General features: G+C 35.1%; 1 protein-coding gene across 1 annotated transcript; it reads left to right on the forward strand.

Annotated features, from left to right (window-relative positions):
- Positions 1–12,045: 12,045 nt before the first annotated feature.
- Positions 12,046–19,816, forward strand: FGF20 (fibroblast growth factor 20; the record flags this gene model as incomplete). The annotated part of the gene is made up of 3 exons (XM_081046391.1): positions 12,046–12,331; positions 17,728–17,831; positions 19,571–19,816. 3 exons carry the CDS (start codon positions 12,046–12,048, stop codon positions 19,814–19,816), a joined length of 636 nt encoding a protein of 211 aa, XP_080902517.1.
- Between the last annotated feature and the right edge of the window lie 1,793 nt (positions 19,817–21,609).

Raw genomic sequence — 21,609 nt, forward strand, 5'->3', positions numbered from 1 at the left:
TGAATGAAAGACAAATATTCGTTTTTATAAAATGATCAAAAATCCATGCGAATTTAACATGGATAGAAATTCTTTCTTCAGAATAATACAGGTATGAACTGAATTATTGTTCAAATTTTTGAAACCCAAGCCAATAAACTACTAGATGAAAATGATTGCCCTGAAATATACATTTCAATAGTTTTAGCTCATTAGAAATATTTATAATATATTATATTGGTAACTTTGAGGAAATAATAGTGGATCTGAATTTTAATCATAAAAGGCGGCTGTCTGAAACTTTCACCTCTTATTTAAAAAATCCATAGAGAGGTTATTTGCTGTTGTGATCACGTCTTTTGTTGCAGGTTCTGGTACATGCAGTTTTATGTGTGATGCAATTCTCAAAGAGCTGCTCTTTTTATTTGTGTTGTATGACTACAAACTACTCCGAATCCAGTTTCTTGCCATTTCATTTACTCGACTCAGCTGCTTGTCCTTGAACTCATTTCACAATTTCATTGCCAGCTAGAAACTTATAGCCTTGTTCACAGGAATAGCTGCGAGTCAAATATTTTCAGCGTCAACACTTTCACAGTGTCCTGACAGCTGTACAATATCTGCTGAGCTGCCTTTTATTCCTCATAAGATTATTGACATTTTCAGTTCTTCTTTGATTTTTATCTTTGCCGATGACCTACTCATTATCATTGTGCTGTTATTCTGTTTTCATTTTTGGAAATGAGACTTGCAGGAGGAATTTACCAATGACTAGAAGCTGGAGAAGTGAAACTTGGCAGTATTCATTCCTGTCTATCAAGGGCCCTGTTGGCTTCATCAAGGGTCTGGCAGCGTATGTGTCCACACCGTCCTCTAGTGGCTGACACCCTTGAGAGGCCGGCAGCCACTCGGCCACGGTGGTAAAGACTGTCCTTTTTCTCAGTGCATGGCTTTTATGCTCAGGGGTTACTATTTTTTAAGATGAAGGATATTTTGCCTAGTGGGCACGTGTTTTCTAACAGTCCAATTAAATTCATGTCTTTGAATATACTTCTATGACTTAGAACCATTCTTATTTAGGGGAAATATAAAAATAAATTCAAGAATCAAAACAGGTACTTCAGGTTTCTGAAAAAATCTGTAAGTGTCTATCAATCAACCAACAGATATTTATAAAGTATAAAAAACATGCCAGGCACTGTTGTCAGTGCTTGATATACATTAATGAACAAAATAGACTGAGATTCCTGCCCTCATGGGAGCATACATTCTAGTATGAGGGCTATAGCAATGAACTTGTTTCTCCTTAGGATAACATTCAAACTAGGCTACTTGCCCACTCGTATTTCAATACGATTATGTACGATTATGAAGTGTATTCTTGACATTCATTCATTTCTACATCTACAATTAAATGTAGGTGATGTTTGTCTTCCCTTCTCTAACTTGTCTTCAGGGCAAGTTGCAGGTGACCTGCAACATGTCACTTATTTAACTGGTACTAGCCCCAAGCTGTACTTGCCATACAGATGCATTACTCAGCTCCGTTGTAGTAATGTTTCTCACTCCAGAGTGGCCATTATGAAGAGCTATTTATGTCTTCATAAATTGTGTGCCATAATGTAAGAAGTATCCTTCTAGTCTCTCCACATCCATTCTCCCTGCTCTCCTCCCTACAGGGGTGAAGGCTCATTCTACACCAGTGGACTAAACTGAGAAGGTTTTGCCTGGGTCTAAGTTCCAGTTCCCCATAACATAAGCCAGGCAGTTATCTCAGGCCTCCAATTAGGAGAGAAAAATGGGTAAATAAGGCTTTAGTTACTCTTATCCCATGACTTTGCTTAAAAGGTATGAAATTTCAAGGTAAACTACTTTTTCATTTTTTGACTTTTAAAGGGAATGTAATTCATCCATATTATTGATGTTATGATAGTTTAAACATTTGTATCTCCACTCTTGTAATGGTGTTTTTTTTCTAACTATATCAATGGAGAGACAATCAACAAATTCATCAATTGTTTAAATACAGTACTGATGTCCTAAATTTTATAGATTTGGAAAAGTGTCATTTAAAAAAATCAGAATGTTGATGACGCTTCTCTGCCCTCAGAAAATGCAATTGCTTGAATATTGATGATTTGTTGTTACTTATTATAATCAAAATATTCTTTTAGTGTTCATATGATATTATGTTTCTATAGAATGAAGCACATTTAATTTAATATCTTGTTTCTTTACTTTGAAAATGGAGAGATGAAAAACCAAGAGTCTTAGTGTAATCTGTGTAAACATTCATAGTAAGGAGGCAAAACAGCAATGAAAAAACACCAACCATAACAATTTTTCTTCCTCTACTGCTCAATTGCTGATTCTGGGAGCAACCACATAAATTAATGAGTATGAGCAATGATGTTGATTTGAACTACATTTTTTTAAAAGGTATACTTCAGTTGCTCTAGAGAATCAAATTTTATTACTATTTGGATATTTGTAGCATTATTTGGTGGGAACATTATTGAAAATGGATGTGAAATATTTTAATTTAAATTATGGTTTTTCCATTAGCTATGTAGCATTTTTCTGAAAGTCATCTTCCTCATATGCAAAATGGAGGTGTTTGGTTGAGGTGACCTGGCAAATTCCTTCCATGAGATACAAAATATAAAATATATAAAATACCTACACACTATAATTCTATGATATATTCAAATTGTGACAGAAGATCATATAAAATACAAATTAAAAATGTGGATTAGCCAGATGCTGTGAAATAGGCTGCTTCCCAAAGAACTTGTTTATTTTGGAATTATATTTCTTTGAGGCCTATCTCAAAATACTATTTGTTAAACATTTCATTGCAAGAAACATAAAAAAAATTTCTTCTATGCTCCAAATAAGGGCCACCATTAGTGTTGATGACGCTGTAAATCCCACAAACCATCTTTATCTTCTTGCAACTTGGAGCAGAACACAGAATTTTAAGTGGTCTAACACTCAGGGAAAATTACTAATGATTATTATCACTAAAATAATAGTTTAGATGTTGTAGCAGTAATTGATTTTCATATACATTTACCAATATGATTCCTACAACACTTCAGCAAGTTGGATAAAACATACTCTATTATCCTGAATTTACACAGGAAAAACTGAGCTCCAGGGAGGTAATATCTTTTCCCAAGGTCTCATAACTATTGTGTGGCAATACCTTGCTTGTATCTAGTAAGATGAATAAGGAAAGAAGAAAAATACAAGGCAAAGATCAAACAATGTGTTGTTTATTACTCTTCTTGCTCTTTGTGGTGGGTAAAGTGAGGAGTGGGGCTGGATTAGAGTAGTTGACATTCCTGAAATAAGTAGGCAGTAACAGTGAAGTCCAATTTGTGCCAAATTTACATTCTGCCTGAATTTGGTCCCCCCAAATTATATGACTTCATGGTCAATCATTATTCATTTTTCCATGTGTTCAATACTGTCCACAGAATAGCCAACCGATTCTGGTCAAGGTTTGAGATTTTGTGCAGACTGGAACTCTCCTATGCAAATACATAGTTCAATTTCAGGAATTCTGATTTATCTCAATTACCTTACATAATAGCTGTTGAATTTTGATTTTCTCTCCTGTAACTAAAGTTGTTCAAATATCTAAGTTGTGGCCTTTAAAATTTTACATTAAAAACTTTTGTTTTGATATAATTTCAGACTTACAGAAAAGTTACAAGAATAGTACAAAGAGCTCTTCAACTGTTAACATTTCACTTCATCTGCTTTATCATCTATCCTTTCTTTTTCTGCATGTAGTTGCATATAATTTTTTTCTGAACCATTTGAGAATAATTTTGCAGATATCATGCCTCTTTATCTACAAAGTTTTATTTTGTATTTCCTAAGATTTTTCCTTATATATTTATGGTAAAATTACCAAAATTAGGAAATTTAACATAGATACAATACTATCATTCACAGTCCATACTGAAATTTTTTCACTTGTTTCAACAATATTCTTTATAACTTTATTTCATTTTTCTGGTTTAGGCTTGACACCAGGATCATACATTAACATCTCACTTAGTATTCATGTTTCTTTAGTTTCCTTCAATCTGGAATAGTTCCTTAATCTTTTTTTGTCTTTCTTGATTTTGACATTTTGGAGGAGTTTAAGAAAGTTGTTTTGAAGAATGCCCCTCAAGTGGGGTTTTGCTGATCTTTTCTTATGATTAGAGTCAGATTACACGTTTTTGACAGGAACATGAAATAAATGACATTACATCCCTTCGAGGGTATCAAGAGGCACATGGTTTGTCCCATTATTGTTGTTTACTTTTATTATTTGGTTAAGATAGTAGTCACTAGATTACTCCACTGTAAAGTTACTATTTTCTCTTGGTGATTAAGAAACAGTTCATGAGGGGATATTTGAGACTTTGTAAGTAGCCTCTTCTTCATCAAACTTTTACCCATTAGTTTTAGCATGCCTCGTGAATTTTTTTTGGACTAGCAATGATCTTATGATGGATGCAAAATGGTCATTTTCTAATTCCATCATTCTTTTAGTATTTAATAGTCAGTATTCTACCATAAGGAAAAGTTTTCCCTCCTCCCTCATTTATTTGGTTGATTGGTCATTATTTGTTTGAACAGTTGTACTCATAGAGTATTATTTTATTCTATAAACACCTTACTCTTACCATTATTTATTTTGATGCTCAAGTTGTCCAGGATATAGTCTATATCCTTTTGACATGTCCTCACTACCTTCTGAGTACTTCTTTGCCATATGGCACAAAAAGATGCCTCAATCCAGGAGGGGTACTTCCTCAATTTTATCAACAATATTTATTATAAAAACCCTACAGCTAACATTATACTTAGTGGTGATAAACTTGAAGCTTTTCACTAAGATCAGACACAAGGCAATATGTATCCTTTCATCATGTCTTTCCAACATTGTGCTGGAAATACTAGAAAATATAATAAGACAAGAAAAGGAAACAAAAGCTATGTAGATTGAGAAGGAAGAAATAAAATTGTCTTTCTTTGCACATGACATGATCATCTATGTAGAAAACACAAATCAACAACAACAACAGCAACAACAAAACCCTCTGGAACTTATAAGAGAACAGCAAGTTGCAGGGTAAAGTTAATATACAAAAATTGCTTTCCTATATACCAGCAATGAACAAGTGGAATTTGAAATTAGAAACACAATACTATATACATTAACAAACCCAAAATGAAATATTTACGTGTAAGTCTAACAAAATATGTACAACATCTATATAAGAAAAACTACAAAACGGATGAAAGAAATGAAAGAAGAACTGAATAAGTTTCTATTTATTTAGTTCTTTCATTTCTTTCATCAGTTTTGAAGAAACAAAGAACTCAGAGACACAGACAATAGTTTAGTGGTTACCAGAGGATAAGGGGAGAGGGCGGTGACAGAAGAGGGTAAAAGGGATCAAATATATGGTGCTGGAAAGAGGACTGACTTCGGGTGGTGAAAGCACAACATGATATATATAGAGGAAGTATTACAGAATTGCATAATTGAAACCTATGTAACTTTACTAACAATTGTCACCCCAATAAAATTTAATGAAAAAAGAAAGAAAGAAAGAAAGAAAGAAAGAAAGAAAGAAAGAAAGAAAGAAAGAAAGAAAGAAAGAACTAAATAAATGGAGAGACTAACAGTGTTAATGCTTAGGAAGATTCAATAATGTCAAGACGTCAATTCTTCCCAACTTCATCTATAGATTCAATGCAATCCCAATAAAATCTCAAGTTATTTTGTGGGTTTTGACAGATTGAGTCTAAAGTTTATATGGAGAGGCAAAAGACCCAGACTAGCTAACACAACACTGAAGGAGAGGAACAAAGTTAGAGGACAGAGAATATTTGACATTAATATTAAGACTTACCATAAAGCTACATCAAAGCAAGACACTGTGGTATTGGTGAAAGAACAGACAAATTAGATCAATGGAATAGAATAGAGATTCTAGAAATTGTCCACATAAATATAGTCAACTGATCTTTGACAAAGCATCAAAGGCAGTACAATGGAGCAAAGATAGGATGTCTCTTAAATAAATGATGCTGGAAAAACACGGCATCCACATGAAAATAAATGAATCTAGACAAAGATCTTACATCCTTCACAAAAATTAACACAAAATGGATCATATACCTAAACATGAGATGCAAAACTACAAAACTCCTAGAAGATAAGATGGGAGAAATCTTAGATGACTTTAGGTATAGTAATGACTTTTTAGATACCAAAGGCACTATTCATAAAATCTAAATTTGATAAGCTGGAATTCATTAAAATCAAAACCTTGTGCTCTGACAAAGACAATATTGGGAGAATGAGAAGACAAAGCACAGAATGGGAAAAATATTTTCAAAAGATACATCTGATAAAGGACTGTTATCCAAAAGTATTTTCAAAAGATACATCTGATAAAGGACTGTTATACAAAGAATTCTTAAAAATTCAACAAGAAGAAAGCCAACAACCCAATTTAAAAATTGGGCCAAAGACTTTCATAGACACCTCACCAAAAGAAGATATAGAGATGGCAAATAAGTATTTTGAAAGATGCACCACATCATTTGTCATTAGGAAATCACAAATTAAAACAACAGTGAGATACTACTACTCACCTAGTAGCATGGCCAAAATTCAAAACACTGAGAACACCAAATGCTGGTGAGGATGTGGAGCTATGGAAACTCTCGTACATTGCTGGTGGGAATGCAAAATGGTACAGCTACTTTGTAAGACAATTTGACAGTTTATTACACAACTAAACATACTCTTATCATACAATCCATCAATCACATTCCTTGGAATTTACTCAAAAGAGTTGAAAACTATGTCCACACAAAAACCTGCATATGGATGTTTACAGCAGCTTTATTCACAATTACTAAAACTTGGAAGTAACCATTATGTTCTTCAGTAGGTGAATAAATAGACTGTGGTGCATCTGGAATATTATTCAGTGCTAAAAATAATGGGATCTAAAGTCATGAAAATCATGGAGAAAACTTAAATGTGTATTACTAAGTGAAAGAAAGCTAACTGAAATGGCAATGTAATATATGATTACAACTATGTGACATTCTGGAAAAGACAAAATTATGGAGACAAAAAAAGATCAATGGTGCCAGGAGTTGGGTTGGGGGGAAGGATAAATAGGAAGAACACAGGACTTTTAGGGCAGTGAAAATACTCTGTATGATATTATGATGATGGTTACATGCAATTATATATTTATCAAAACTCCTAGAATGTGCCACACTAAGAGTGAACTGTAATATAAACTATGAACTTTGGACGATGATGTATCAATATAGATTCATTAATTCTGACAAATGTAGCCCTCTGGTGAGGGCTGTTGATAATGGGGAGGCTGTACAAGTCGGTATCCTCTTATGGGCTGTGAACCTAAAACTGCTGTTAAAAAAATAGTCTTAAAAAGAAAAAAATGTCCCAGTCCTGGAACCGGATATTTTCCAGGAGTCGTGGGTTGTTTTACTGGTAGACTGAATTGAGAAACTAAAATCTAGGCATTAGGTGTGCTCGGTTGCCCCTGGTGTGTGTTTGCTTCTAGGCTCCTTTATTGTACAGAGCTAAGATACACACACATACAACGCGTTCCATACGGTAATTCTGATAACTGCAATTTCAATTCAGTACTAAAGGATTCATTCTAATCTTCTCTGTTTTCATGTTTGTAACTCCATTCTCTAACAATGAAACACCTAGCTGTCATTATTGACTGCACATTTACTCATTTGCTCAGTCTTACAATGCACCAGTCTAACTCCTACCACTGAGAATAACAATCTTTGTAACTGAAATTCAACATCTGTTTATGCAGGTTTTTGATTTTTAGACCTTGATTACGTAGCCAAAGAACTGTATTCAAAAGTTATTTATTTATGTATTTATGTATGTATGTATGTATGTATGTATGTATGTATGTATTTATTTATTTATTATTCCCTTCTGTGTGGTTATGTTATTCACTTGAATTCAGTTAGGTTCATTTGTTCCTGGTTTTATTCCATTTCTTTCTCATTCTTGTTTATTTTACTTACAAAAATCTAAAACTAACATTTCTTCAAAAGTCAAAACTCTATAAAAAGTTGTTCTGAAAGAAGCATCACTCCTACTGCTCTTCCACTCCACTTTCATGTATCCTAGGTTGTCAATTAACCACGTAACAAATTTCATTAGTTTTTGGTTTATCCATCATGTTTATTTTTGAAAAACAAAATACCATACAGGTGTAGAAGTTTCTTATTTTTTTTCTTTCTTACGGAAAAGGGAACACACTATACATAAAGAATGGTAAAGCTTTGCTCTTTTCACTTAATAATATATTCCATATTAGTTCATCGAGATCTTTGTAATTCTTTTTTTTTCCAGCTGTATAATGTTCCACTGTGTGAATATACCATAATTTATTCAATCAGTTTCCTATGTGTGGAAATGTATATTGTTGCCGATACTTTGTAATTACAAGTAAAAGTAATGTGGGCAAATGTACTTTTATTTTATTGGTAGTGTCAGTCATGACTTTTAAATCAGCTCTTTTTCTTTTTTCTCAAGTTAAATGCATGTCGAAGTATCAAAAGGCATTAACTCTTTTTCATGTGTATAAAGATTTATGACAATATGCCTGCTGAAAAGTTACATAGAAATTATATGGTCTTGAAAACTGTAACTACATTTTGTGGAAGTAGAAATTGTACCACATATTTGTATAACAGCAAGGCAAGTGTGGTCTCTAGGAAGCACAGGTAAAGTTGATTAGATTGCAGTGTATACTTAAAAGTTGAATAATGCACTCTTGTAAAACACTCTTCAAAATTATTTAACTTCCCATGATATCATCACAGCATGTGCAAAAAATCTTTAGTGTTATCTTTTCCTGTCACATGACTAGTGCAAACAAAAGAAATCCTTATCTTTTTGTTTCTATTCTGGCCCTTTATAATATGGCACTAAGCACCATTCAAAACTTACACATTAAAGGTTTGGTTTGGGGAAAAAAAAAGATTTATTTTGTATTTCAAATGAATTATATTTGCTAAATTATGAAGCAAAAAAAATTTTCAACTGAAGGTGTCTAACTCTTCCATGCCTGGAAAACTTTATAGTTTTAAAATCATTTTCCTAAATATTTTCACATTTAAGTCTCATAGCAACCTTACCCACGGTGAACTAGGCAGGAATTATATCGAACTTATTTTACAAAAGAGGCAACAGAGGCATTTAGAGAGTTTAAGGAAATTGCACTGGGATGTAGGGCCCTAAACTGGAATGCAGGACATTTTTTTTCCCTTATAAAGTGGGATGTGCCTATCTCATAACGTTATTGTGGTTATCAAATAAGGCAATGCATTTGAAAATGTAAAGTTGTACAAAAAAAGGTAGTTCTATTATTAAAGTATTTAGGCTTTGGTAACTATATATAAAGTTTCCCCATATTTTGGTACATATACATATGCAATACAAGAGACTTAAACAGTTTAAGAGCTTAAACTGTTCATGTGGAGAAATATTTTATAGAATTAAAATATTTGATTTAGTACTAAACTAGTACCTCATGGAGCAGGTGACAATGCTGTAAATCCATTGTGCAATTATTAACAGCATTATATGTTGTACAGAACTTAGACCTTGAAACAAACCTCATTAAAAGGTATTTGATCTTTATTTTAAACCTTTAAATATCTCTTCTTTAAAAGTGATCAATGTATGTACTGGCTATTTTAGTTATCCCACATTGAGATTCACACAACTTTGATCTAACTTTCTTTGATTTAACACTGCAATTAAGAAGATTTTGTTCAAAGTAAAAGCTCATTGGTTGATGTTTTACACTGATGTGATAATGTTTACACAGATGTGCTTTGAAATCTTGATTATGGTGGATTTGGGGGTCCCACCACAAGACAGACTGCTGTTATTTGAAAGGTGAAATAATATGACATTTACCTGGTACAATCTTTAGACAAGACTTAGCAATATACATTTCTAAAGTGATTTATCTGTTTATTGTTTTTAGCCAGTATTTTTGTTTTATTTCATATCTATCAACAGTAAATCACTCATTTTAAGGACTCTTTTATAATTTGGTTATACAAGGGTCAGTACTTAGGGCCATAGTGATGAAAAGGTGTAACTTTACCTGCTTTAAAGCACCTGCCAATTAATTAGCAAAAAAAAAAAAAAAAAACCCTTCTGAGCAAATAAAATATAGCAGTCACATCCATTTGCACTCCCAGGTTTAGGCTTTTATTGAACAGACCATGAAACAGGACTGAAAAACTAATCTTTAGTGATTCCCTAACACTTTTTGCTCAGGGGAAGCATAAATATGCCAAATGATTGATTCTCAACTATTCTACAACTGAAAAAAAATTTAACGGTAACACCTTGAATTTAACTAGTGGTACAAAGCCAAAGTTTTAAGGTTCAAATGGACATGTATCCAACTCTTTCACTTCAATGACTTCTATTTTACAAATATGCACAGGCACTCTTACATTTTTACCAGTAACTGTTCATGTCTCAAAAATACATCAATTTCCCATTTAGTTGTTTTTATAATTGAAATGTGAAGCAAAAAAAAAAAAACACAACAAAAAACCAAAAAAACAAACAAAACCCTAACCTTAAAGAAAATACAACCGAGAAAGGGAAATGCTTTTAGATTGGATAAGGGACCGAGAAGCCACTCATCATTTTTGACATTATTACAGATATTCATTTTCTATTCGTGGCAAATATAAGAACGACAATCATCTCTTTTCATCCTATTTGGATTTACTCTTAATCCCTAGACTCATGATTATACTATGTTACGTTGATTAAAAGTCCATGACCTTAGCACACAATTTAAAACTTCCATATAGATATACGGCAATCTTGGTTGTATCATGTGCTGAGTAAAGATAAACATTAAAGAGAACCTGGCGGAGGAGATATGCGTGTTTCTAACCTAACCTTGATTATGTAAAGAAAATCCCCCATCTAAATGATAAAAGAAAAGAGTAATGCTTGTACATTTTATTAGTGTTTTAAAATTAGCGAGTTAAACTGTCAAAGCTTTGATTTTCCTTTCATGTGTGTCTGGGCAGGTCTAAGCCTCAGGTAACGCCCTTTTTCCTTTTCCCTCTCTTACCTTTCTTTGCACCTGTCCATTGCAGGCTCCCAGCAGCTCCCAAGGAGTCCAATTCGCCTCCTCATCTCTCCTTTTCCTCTCCTACCCATCCCCCACCCCCAGTCTTCCCTCCCTCCCCACTTCCCCTTCTTCTATATACCTGCCAAGCTGGGCTCCTTTTAGCAGCCATCTATCACTGCAAAGGAGCTCACATCAAAGGCGGTTGCACAGCCGCAGCCGAACGGCATCACGGTTGTTCCAAAGACAACCCCAAAGAGGGGCCTTGACTGCGCCTCCCCGAAGTAGCCGGCCAGCTTTGGCCAAGTGTGGGAATGATTTTTGCGACTGCACGGATAGAGAACCGTCAAGGGCCCCTTCTGGTCACTTCCGAAGAGCAAAAACGTGTTGAGAGGAGGCCGGTTTAAGATTTCAAACAGAACCTCCCCAGAGCGCATGAAAGGACTTGATTAGCATATGTCAAGAGGACCCGCATATATACTCGGTGTGTATGTACACAGGACGCTGATCTGATCAGTTTGCGGTGTTGGAGCCCCAGCCCCCAGGCCCAGCCCCAGTATTGGCAGCAACAGCTATAGATGTTTCAGCAAAGCCGGCAGCCAGCTCCCACCTACCCAAGGAGAGAAGATCGCTCCAAGGCAGGGAAAGCCTCCCTGCTATCTCAGTACAAAGTCCATTCAGCGACCTCACAGGAGTAACCGGGTCTTAACTTTTTGCGCTGGTTTTGCTATAATTTTTCTCCATTCACCTCCCCATCCCCGCTACACTTTTTTTTTTGTTTGTTTGTTTGTTTGTTTGTTTTTGCTGGTGGTGGGGTCTTTTGTCTTCCGGATCCTCCGCCTCTCCCTCCGGCCCTTCCATGGCTCCCTTAGCTGAAGTAGGAGGCTTCCTGGGAGGCCTGGAGGGCTTGGGCCAGCAGGTGGGCTCGCACTTCCTGCTGCCTCCCGCCGGGGAGCGACCCCCGCTGCTGGGCGAGCGCAGGGGCGCGACGGAGCGGGGCGCCCGCGGCGGGCCGGGCGCTGCGGAGCTGGCGCACCTGCACGGCATCCTTCGCCGCCGGCAGCTCTACTGCCGCACGGGCTTCCACCTGCAGATCCTGCCCGACGGCAGCGTGCAGGGCACCCGACAGGACCACAGCCTCTTCGGTACGTACGGGCACACCGGCACTCTCCCTCCCTCCGCCCCCCGGCTCCGTTCCTTCACCCCGGGCGCCGCCCTCCCCGCCTGCGCGGGGACACGGGGCTGCGTGGAGCCCGAGCCCCTGGGACGCTTCCAGTGCGACGCGCGGGCTGCACCGAAGGGCGGGCCGGCGCAGGGACGGCGAGGACTTTCCTCCTGTCACCCCGGCTAGGCCTGCTGCTCGGGGCGCGGGGGCAGGAGCAAGGGTCGGGGCTCCACGCACCTTGCTGTCCTGCCCTTCCTGCCGCCTGGGGTCCTTCTCGCACTCCTTACCTCGCGGGCAGCTTCCTTTTTTTTTTTTTTTTTTTGGTATGTATTTCTTTTTTTAAATCCCTATAGTATTTCCTCCTACGTCCTCTCCCTTTTCCCTCAGTACCGTGCACCGTTTTGTTACTCACAAAAATTAAACGGGAAGCATTTCGCCCTACGGTTAACGCAGTCGATTTTGTATTCAAGGCTCCTGCTCAGAGGCCAGCTCTCGTACAGCTCGGGATGCGAGCGCGTACGTGTCCTCCCAGAAAACTCAATGTTTACCTGAAGCGCTAACCGATTAACTTTTCGTGGGCACCGTCGCTCCTGTCAGGTCACCTGGGTGCAGTTCTAGGCACTCTTAAAGTTCTATTTGGGTGAGAAAAGAAAAGAAAAAAAATGGAAAAAAAAAAAAAAAAAAAAAAAAAAAGGAGCCTGGTTACTGAGCATGCCCAGTCCTTCACCCAAGCTCCTCTTTAGAAATTGTGAAACCCGAAAGCCTGGATCTTGGTATTGACCGCACGTAAGAGGAAATGGGGAAGCGAAAGAAGATATGGGTGGGAACACCTAAGGACAGGTTTCAGAATACCTCCAGTACTGTCCGGGAGCAGAAGGGGTTAAAGAAAAGAAACAAGCGAATGATTGTTAGACAGATTAAGACAGTAGATTGGGAAATCATAGGGTCTCTGCTGTTAATTACTCCCTAACTAGCTATGTGACTAGCAAGTGCTCTACCAGTCTGAGCCATAGTTTTCGTGTCGGTACAATGATGGAGTTAAATTAGGTGGCCTCTTTAAGATGCTTTCCGATTCTGACATCCCAGGATCTCTCCCGCATTGCCAACGTTTTCATCATATTAGAGTTAATTGCCTAGCACTCTCAAAGGATTTTGATCATCAAACTTGGGGCATCATTGGAGAGATGCATTGTACTTTTAAAAAAGATACCATTTACTTGTCAGCAGCAATGTGAAAGGGCCCCATACAGTGTCAGGTTTCCTTTTCCTTCTTCAACACTGTGGGATTCTTTGAAAATCTCATCTCTGAATGGCCCTCTCTTCCCTTGTCCTCATCCCCTTGTTCTACTCCCATTCCATTAAAAAAAAAAAAAAAACTTTGGAGAAGTGTAAATCTTGGGTTGAGGGGCATTTGTCACTCTAGATGTAGAAACGAGCATGTGGTGGTCATTTGGTAGCACTCAAAGGCTTAGAAAATTAACTTTTTAAAACCCATCTGTTTGAAGCTTCCACTGATCTCTTCCAAATTCCTGTTGACTATGAGTCAAGAGTGTCATGACCTAGTGGGCAACCTTGGGGTCACTTTTGGCAAGTGGTTTCTCAATTGAAGAGGCTGAGATTCTGATTCTAAAGAACTTTGCTGACACCAGGTGGCTCAGTTCCCTTGCCTTTAAGAATCACTGCGCTTTATTCATTACAGAAAAAATCTCCAGCTAGCAGAAAGATTTAGAAATGGACACAAGTGAGATAAGACCTAAAAGTAGAGCAGGTAGACATCAAGCTTAGGTACTAGTCAGACTTCCCCTTGCAATATATAATGTTGCATTGGAAATTCTGCTTTTAAGAAAAATAATTCAACGTAATCTCCCCAAGGATAAGAGTTGCTTCTTCCACGTTGTGTCTCCTCATAAGACAGACCCTATGAGAAGAGATTAGTAAATATTTGTAGACTTGATAACATTTGTTGAACTGGTATTTAAATCCATTTCTTAAGAAATGAATGTTGCATATTGGAATTACCATCTTACGAGAACATTTTTTTTGCTCAAGTTTTGCATAATTGTTTAGCAATTATAAAAATATGACTTAGACTAATTTTGTGATGGTTTGTCACTCTATGGTGGGAGGCTACACATCAGCACAAAATATTTACTGTCACACTAAGGGGAGATAATGCAGATTAGCCTGGTATCCTAAAGGAGTGAACAGACTACACAATGCATTACAGTGCACCCTAGTGGTCTTTGATAGCTAAGACATCATCATTTACTACAAAGAAGTGTAGGTGAGAAGAAAAGTCACGTTTAGCATGTATAACATTATATGCTTTTGTATTTTCCTTTTCTTAGTATTTCAATTATTAATTATGAAATTATTTTTCTATTTTTCTTTTACACTCATTTCTGTGTAATCAAAATAAGAGTTTTGAAAAAGCTTAAGATTGGCTATTTTAGATGTTAAAGTAAGTAACATGTTGATAATTTGTACTAATCAGAATCCTGGATTTTAAAATTTCAAAACCACATCAATAGACAAAAAGGTTCCAGTGAGGTTAACATAATTTCCTATCTAAGTTAGCTCTATTTTTATAATAGAGTTTCTCTGCACAGTAGTACAGTAGGAAGACTTGATCTAATACATAAACATGGAATCATTACTTAAAAAAAAAGTTTAGCCTGAGATCAAACATATTTCTTTAAAGGCTTTTCCTTTATTCTCTCCTATTCTCCATAGATTTGTCTGATGTGGTTGCATTGTGGGTTGACTCACCTGTTTATTATGATTTTTAAAAAGGCTGGCTTTGAAAATGATACCAGAAAGACAAAGTACCTCCACGTCTTTTTATGGGACACTGGGCATTAGAAAATCTATCTAAAATCTGTGATTACCTCTCAAGGAAAGTTTTTCATGTCTACTCTTTGTGAAGGAATTAGCTTAGTTGCCACCTCATATTATAAATAAGAAAGACTTGTCAAACCTCATTTAAGAATCAAATGATTACAAATTACTATGTGGTATACTATTTCCTTGAGAAGAAAAAGGATCAGAATTAAAAAGTGTGGCTAAAATCTTTAAGAGGAAAAGAAAAAATACATAAACGTTTTCCCATAAACCTTATGAGCTATGGCAAAATTATTTCTGCCTGGTTATGTATAAAGTTTTAGATGTTGTTTTAAAAAGTTGAAACTTGAATATAATTATTCTAAGAATATATGTAATTTTTTGTCTTTCTACAGCTACATATTTTTTTGACATGGTAGCATTATTCTAAGATGAGAATTAAAGTATAGGAGGTTTTAGTTTTGCTAGAAAAATGGATACCTTGTAAGATCTGGTATATAATTGGTCTATGTGGAAATGAAACATATTTTATTGTATTTGAAAACTGATTCTATTATACATCCTAATCAGGTAATCAGTTCCTGTCCTTTGAAAGACAAGAGCATCTTAATGTAAATCAGATACTTAAAAAGAATTAAGTTACATGTGAACCATAGTACACTTTTCGATTCGAATTTAACATTCAATATGACGTGAAGTAATTATACATTTGTAAGTATATCTTGGATAAAATTCCATTACTATATCTACTTCTACCAATCATATTTTGGCATGATTTTTTTTTTTAATTTCTAACAGGAGTCACTCACTAATGAGCTTGGCAGTAAATTTAATTGACGTTTACTCCCTACCTACATATTTTTTATTGTAATGGCTATCCTATGGAGTTCATGTCTTCCTGCTACATCTTATCTTCTCTCTGCCTTAGGCTCTCAATTAGGGATACTGATTCTTTCAAGCCACTTATAGATTATGTAGCAGTGTATTGGTGCTGTAAGATCCTTGATAGTTCTAGTGTTCTACATGATTTTCTAACAGTTTGAAAGAGCTCATATGAGTTGTTAAGCACCTACATTTACAGCTTAAGAATCTATATTTCTGCCAAAGAATGAATTAGGCTCTGGACAGAATAGAGCCCTCCATATGGCAAGTAGCCAGATTTTGTACTTTCCCTTGGCCTTGGGAAATCACGTGTCCAAACAGGAACTTGTACAATAAATCAAGAAATGACTTAAAAGCAAGAGTCAGGCTAAATGGTGCACATTTATACTGTTTATAGAGCTTAAGAGGGGGTGAAGGGGTGAAGGTAGAAAGCTATTGAGAAAGGAAGTTACAAGTATAGAAAGTATATATACTTTTTCAGTGGAGTCTAAAGGGAAGAACAAGACAAAGACATTAGTCCAAAGGTTAGCGTATACAGAGAAAACAAGTGATGTAGAGGTAAGCATGAAGGCTTTATTTATTTATTTATTTATTTATTTATTTATTTATTTACTACAGTGTTTTAGTGTATTAAGTAGAGAGTTTTCAATACTAGTTTACCTACTGATAATGAAAATGATTTTAGAAAGTAATTGACAGAAAAATTGACTTGCATGCTAACTTCTTGGTATTTGGCTATCACATTCAATGAATTATAAAGTTCTTTTGTTTCTTTGAACTATAAGATTTATTTTTTTGAATCATGTGACAGAAAACAGAATATTATGTAATCTATAAAGTTTTGAAACTACTGTGTTGTCTTCAAGAAAATATTTTGAAGTATATTCAGTGGATTAGGCCTCAGGAGATGATTTCAAGTTTCAGTTCTATTAATTACAAGCATCATGTCCTTAGGCAAGTCAATAAACCTCAGTTTCTTTATATGTAAATTGAGGGTAATATCTTCCATACCTATATTAGGGGATTGTTTTTGAGGACCAGATAGAAAATATAAATAGAAGCCTTTTATAAACTATAAAATACTAATGTACATTTGGCTGCTTCTAGAAGAAGATTGACTTGATTCAGAGTACGCAAAAAAACCCAAAAAGCAAAACAAAACTATAATTACTAGAACATGGTTATGCTTAACTAACAGAACATTAGCAAACTGAGAACACTTTTATACTAATTTATGATAACAATGGCTTCCATTTGTTCAATGCCTAAATGTGTTAGTCCTTACCTCTCTCCTGATGGGAGGTATTTTACCCATTTTGCATACGAGGAAATTGAAGTTCAAAGAAGACAAATGACTTTCAAAGTCGAATAGCCAGTAAGTTACTGAACTAGAATTCAAACCCAGGTTAGCCTGGTTTAAGGTTTTACATCCTTTACATTATATCATGATGAGTATTTTTTTTCTTTTTAGTTTTTTTTAATCTGTAAAATGGGAGGATCATTATAATAAGACAGTTATATTGCACTTTTTAGTTTACGAAAGGACTTTCACATACATCATTATATTTAGCAATATTGGTCTACTATTTGGAAGACTTTCATAAGTCATACGTTCATTATTAAATACAATCATTATTTTGTTTGTAAATTTAGGTATCCTGGAATTCATCAGTGTGGCAGTTGGACTGGTCAGTATTAGAGGTGTGGACAGTGGTCTTTACCTTGGAATGAATGACAAAGGAGAACTGTATGGTTCAGTACGTATTTTTTAAAAATTATATAATTTGTAAAAATGATTATCCATTTTGTAAGTAAAATATCTACTAATAATGCATGTCAGAAGAAATATATAAAATACGCTCATGTGCAAATTAAAAACATATATCCTGGTAAGTTTCTATGTGTCTGGTAAATAATATAGTAACTCAATTTTATTTTTAAACCCTAAACCCTTATTGCTTTCAGCTCGCTAGTTCTTCCTGTCTGTTATCTAGGGTCTTTCCACTTTTCTCCATAATTTGATCATTTCCATCACAGACAGAGAAAAAAGAAAGTACTTTCTCCCTGCTGTGTTAGACTCTTTTCACCTTTATATTCTTTGGGTAAATTTTCTCTACCCATTATTATCTTCTATAGCTAAGTATGTATCACTTATTTGCTGATCTTTGTATATAGGAAATGAATGAATGAAATCTTAGGATACTGTAAGATACAACAGATAATGGTAACCACACTAGTTTGACCATATCTGTATATGTGATAATTACACATATACATTGTGATAATTACAATAGCCATGAGCTCACTCATAGTTGTATTGGACAGTTTTTACCTTGCCAATGAGTATAAAAGCACATTTGTGGGTCTACCATAAATGTCTTAAATATGGGGCTTGAAGTAAACTTTTCAGGTTAATAGTTCATCAATATGAGAAGTATTTATTTATTTATTTTAGAACAACCCAAGGATTAGAGTAACAGGATAATATGAAACTCAATCTGGAATATAATATAGATTTTTCATTTTCACTGGTAATATCTTTAATTTGTTCACAATTGCTTATATAATCTTAAGAAAATTGGTATAGTGTAAATGTGTGCCACTCTTCCACTCATCCTTTCATATGAAATCCCTTCTTAAAGTCAAAGTCTCTGTAACTATTTACAAAGAGAATTTATTTTTTAAGATTTATCAGATGACACTGTGTGGTATCTTCTTTTTCTTAAAATTTCAACTGAGAATACAATATACAGTTAGGATCTCAATATATACTGAGAAAAACTGACATTAATATTTTAGTAAGTGGTATTCCACTTAATAGCTGTCCTTTGTAAGGGCAAACCATGCCCTTTCCAGGCTTTCTATCAGCTCATAACAAAGAGAAATAATGCATGTGTAATAATCATAGGACTAGAATTACAGTTGAAAGAGAAAAACGTGCACATAATCTTCCTTCTTCATCTATGTGTTGGATTAAAAAAATCAGCTGTGGTCTAGCCCTTACAATAATATACAGTCGATCTTGAAAAGATAGGAAATCACTGGGCTTTTACTATGTTTACTTAATAGTAACATCCAGATCAAAGTTAATCATAGGGAATGTATCATCAAATAATTAATAAATTCATAAAGTTTAAGATATATGATTTGGAGTGATGATCTTGAGTTAGGAATTTTGATGTTAGCAATATCTTGAAATATTTCAAGATGTAGTAGAGATATGCAATGTAGAACTTTGGCATCTAATGATGGAAGATAAACTAGAGGTCTGTTTGATGATGATGGTAGTAGGAGGGAGATAAAATGGAGCATGACATAGTTCAGAATAGTTTTTAAATATTTGAAAATAAAATTGAGAACTGACATTAAGCAAAGTTTTTATATCCTTGACAAAGATATAATTATAGACAAAGAAATAAAAATATAAAGTTGAAATTTTTCTAAGGAAATTCTCTGAAAGGTATTTTTTTAATGGTAGTTATCTTCTCTCTTTTAGGAGAAACTGACATCCGAATGCATCTTTAGGGAGCAATTTGAAGAGAACTGGTATAATACCTATTCGTCCAACATATATAAACATGGAGACACTGGCCGCAGGTATTTTGTGGCACTTAACAAAGATGGAACTCCAAGAGATGGTGCTAGGTCTAAAAGACATCAGAAATTTACACATTTCCTGCCCAGACCAGTGGATCCAGAAAGAGTTCCTGAATTGTATAAGGACATACTGATATACAGTTGAAGTGTGATAGTGTCTTTACTGAAGAACCAAACTGCAACTATTCTTTCTTATTACAGTTCCCATCATAAATAATAACCCAGGAAGACATTCAGAATGTTATGGAGTCTATTTTCCACTGGGAGACTGAATTTGGAAAGAATACTGAGAACAAACAAACAAAACATTTTGCCTTGACGTAGATCAAGATCTCTCTTTATATGTGGATTAAGTTCCCTTAGGTACACTGGCTTGGTCCTTACTAGTAGATTGAAGCTGAAAATCTGTTAAACTATGGATGATGGGAACCCCACCTAGTTTGCTGCTGGTGCTTCTCTGGATTATGTTTACTTTACAAGTTACATTAAAAATAGATACTTCATGTTGAAGTAATGGATTGACACAGTTGGTCAAGATTATTGCTACATAAATTTTGAGGAACTTGAAGAATTTTGCAGGTTATGGCATTATATGTAAAAAACCTGGGTGAAATGTGGACTATGAATCATGCCACACCAAAACAGAACATTATTTTTAAAGGATGGACCTATTTATACATTTTCAATTTGCAAATATTTATTATATATATTTATTTATTAAAGAGTTTATTTTTTACTGGTATATGAAGATATGACAAAGAGAAAAAAAAAACAACAAAAATTCCTTTATTGTGCCATTATCACTTTGCTGTGGTGTCTTAGGCTATAAAGAAGACATCATTATTGCAACACATTAAACATAGAATAAGATCTTGAATTTCTTTTTAAAAATAAAGTATAGCATAGACTATTTCTTTTGCAGTCAATTGCCTTCTAAATGTAACATTGGTTCTTTTGACCTAGAAAAATGCTTTGTCAATTTGTATGGAATTCAACACACCTTCAAAAGGGAATTAAACATTTTTATTTTATGTTTTGGTTTTCTTCCTTTTCAGGTGACAGTTGTTCTACTTATATAATGTAATTTTTAAAATAACAAAAATTTAAGTGCTCTAGAGAAAATCTGGTACTCAGAGAACTTCTAATTTTGAAAATTAACAAACATTCTAGGCAACTTATGCTTACTTATTTTCTTGATTCAGTATGCAAAGACCATTTCTTTCACCCACTATGATCACAGGAAGAATTAGTCTTTGTGGCGCCACCACTAATAATAATAAGACTCCATTTACCCATTTACCTATCTGAGTCTAGCATCTTTTCCATTATATCTCCTACTTAGTCATTTATTCAATAAGTATTATTTAAAGCCTGCGATACAGAAGATATTGTTAGGTACTAAGAACAATGTGGTGATCAAGACAGAGGTGGGCCCTGCATTATGGGGTCTAATATCTAGCAAAGGAAACAGATGGTAAACAAATAAATGAACAAATACCATCATTGTGAATTGTGATATTGTGCTCTCAGAGGAAAACAAGGTTTGGATTCAGAAAAAGAAGACTAAATTTCGATATGATGAGTCTGAGAAGGTTTCTTTAAAGATGTGACATTTTTGATGGGCTCTAAAGGGTAAAAGAGACCCAGGCAGGCTAAGAGGAGAATAAAAGCCTTACAGGAAGAGGAAACTGAGTCTGGAGTGCCTAAAATGAGAAAGAGCTTTGGGGCTGGAGCTTAGTGATCATTTGGGAGAGTGACACAAACGATTTTAGAATGCTATGTAGATACAAACCCTGTATGTTCTTTAAACACCTTTCTGAGGTTTATTTATTTTTTTTCTGTCCAGCAGCTGTCAATGTCACAACTGTTAAATGTAGGAATCATCATTGGGGGGTGTGGTAATATGAAGAGTAGCAGCTCTCACCAGTTCCCAACCTG

The sequence above is a fragment of the Rhinolophus hipposideros genome (assembly GCF_964194185.1).
Source record: "Rhinolophus hipposideros genome assembly, chromosome: 4".
NCBI classification, from domain to species: Eukaryota; Metazoa; Chordata; class Mammalia; order Chiroptera; family Rhinolophidae; genus Rhinolophus; species Rhinolophus hipposideros.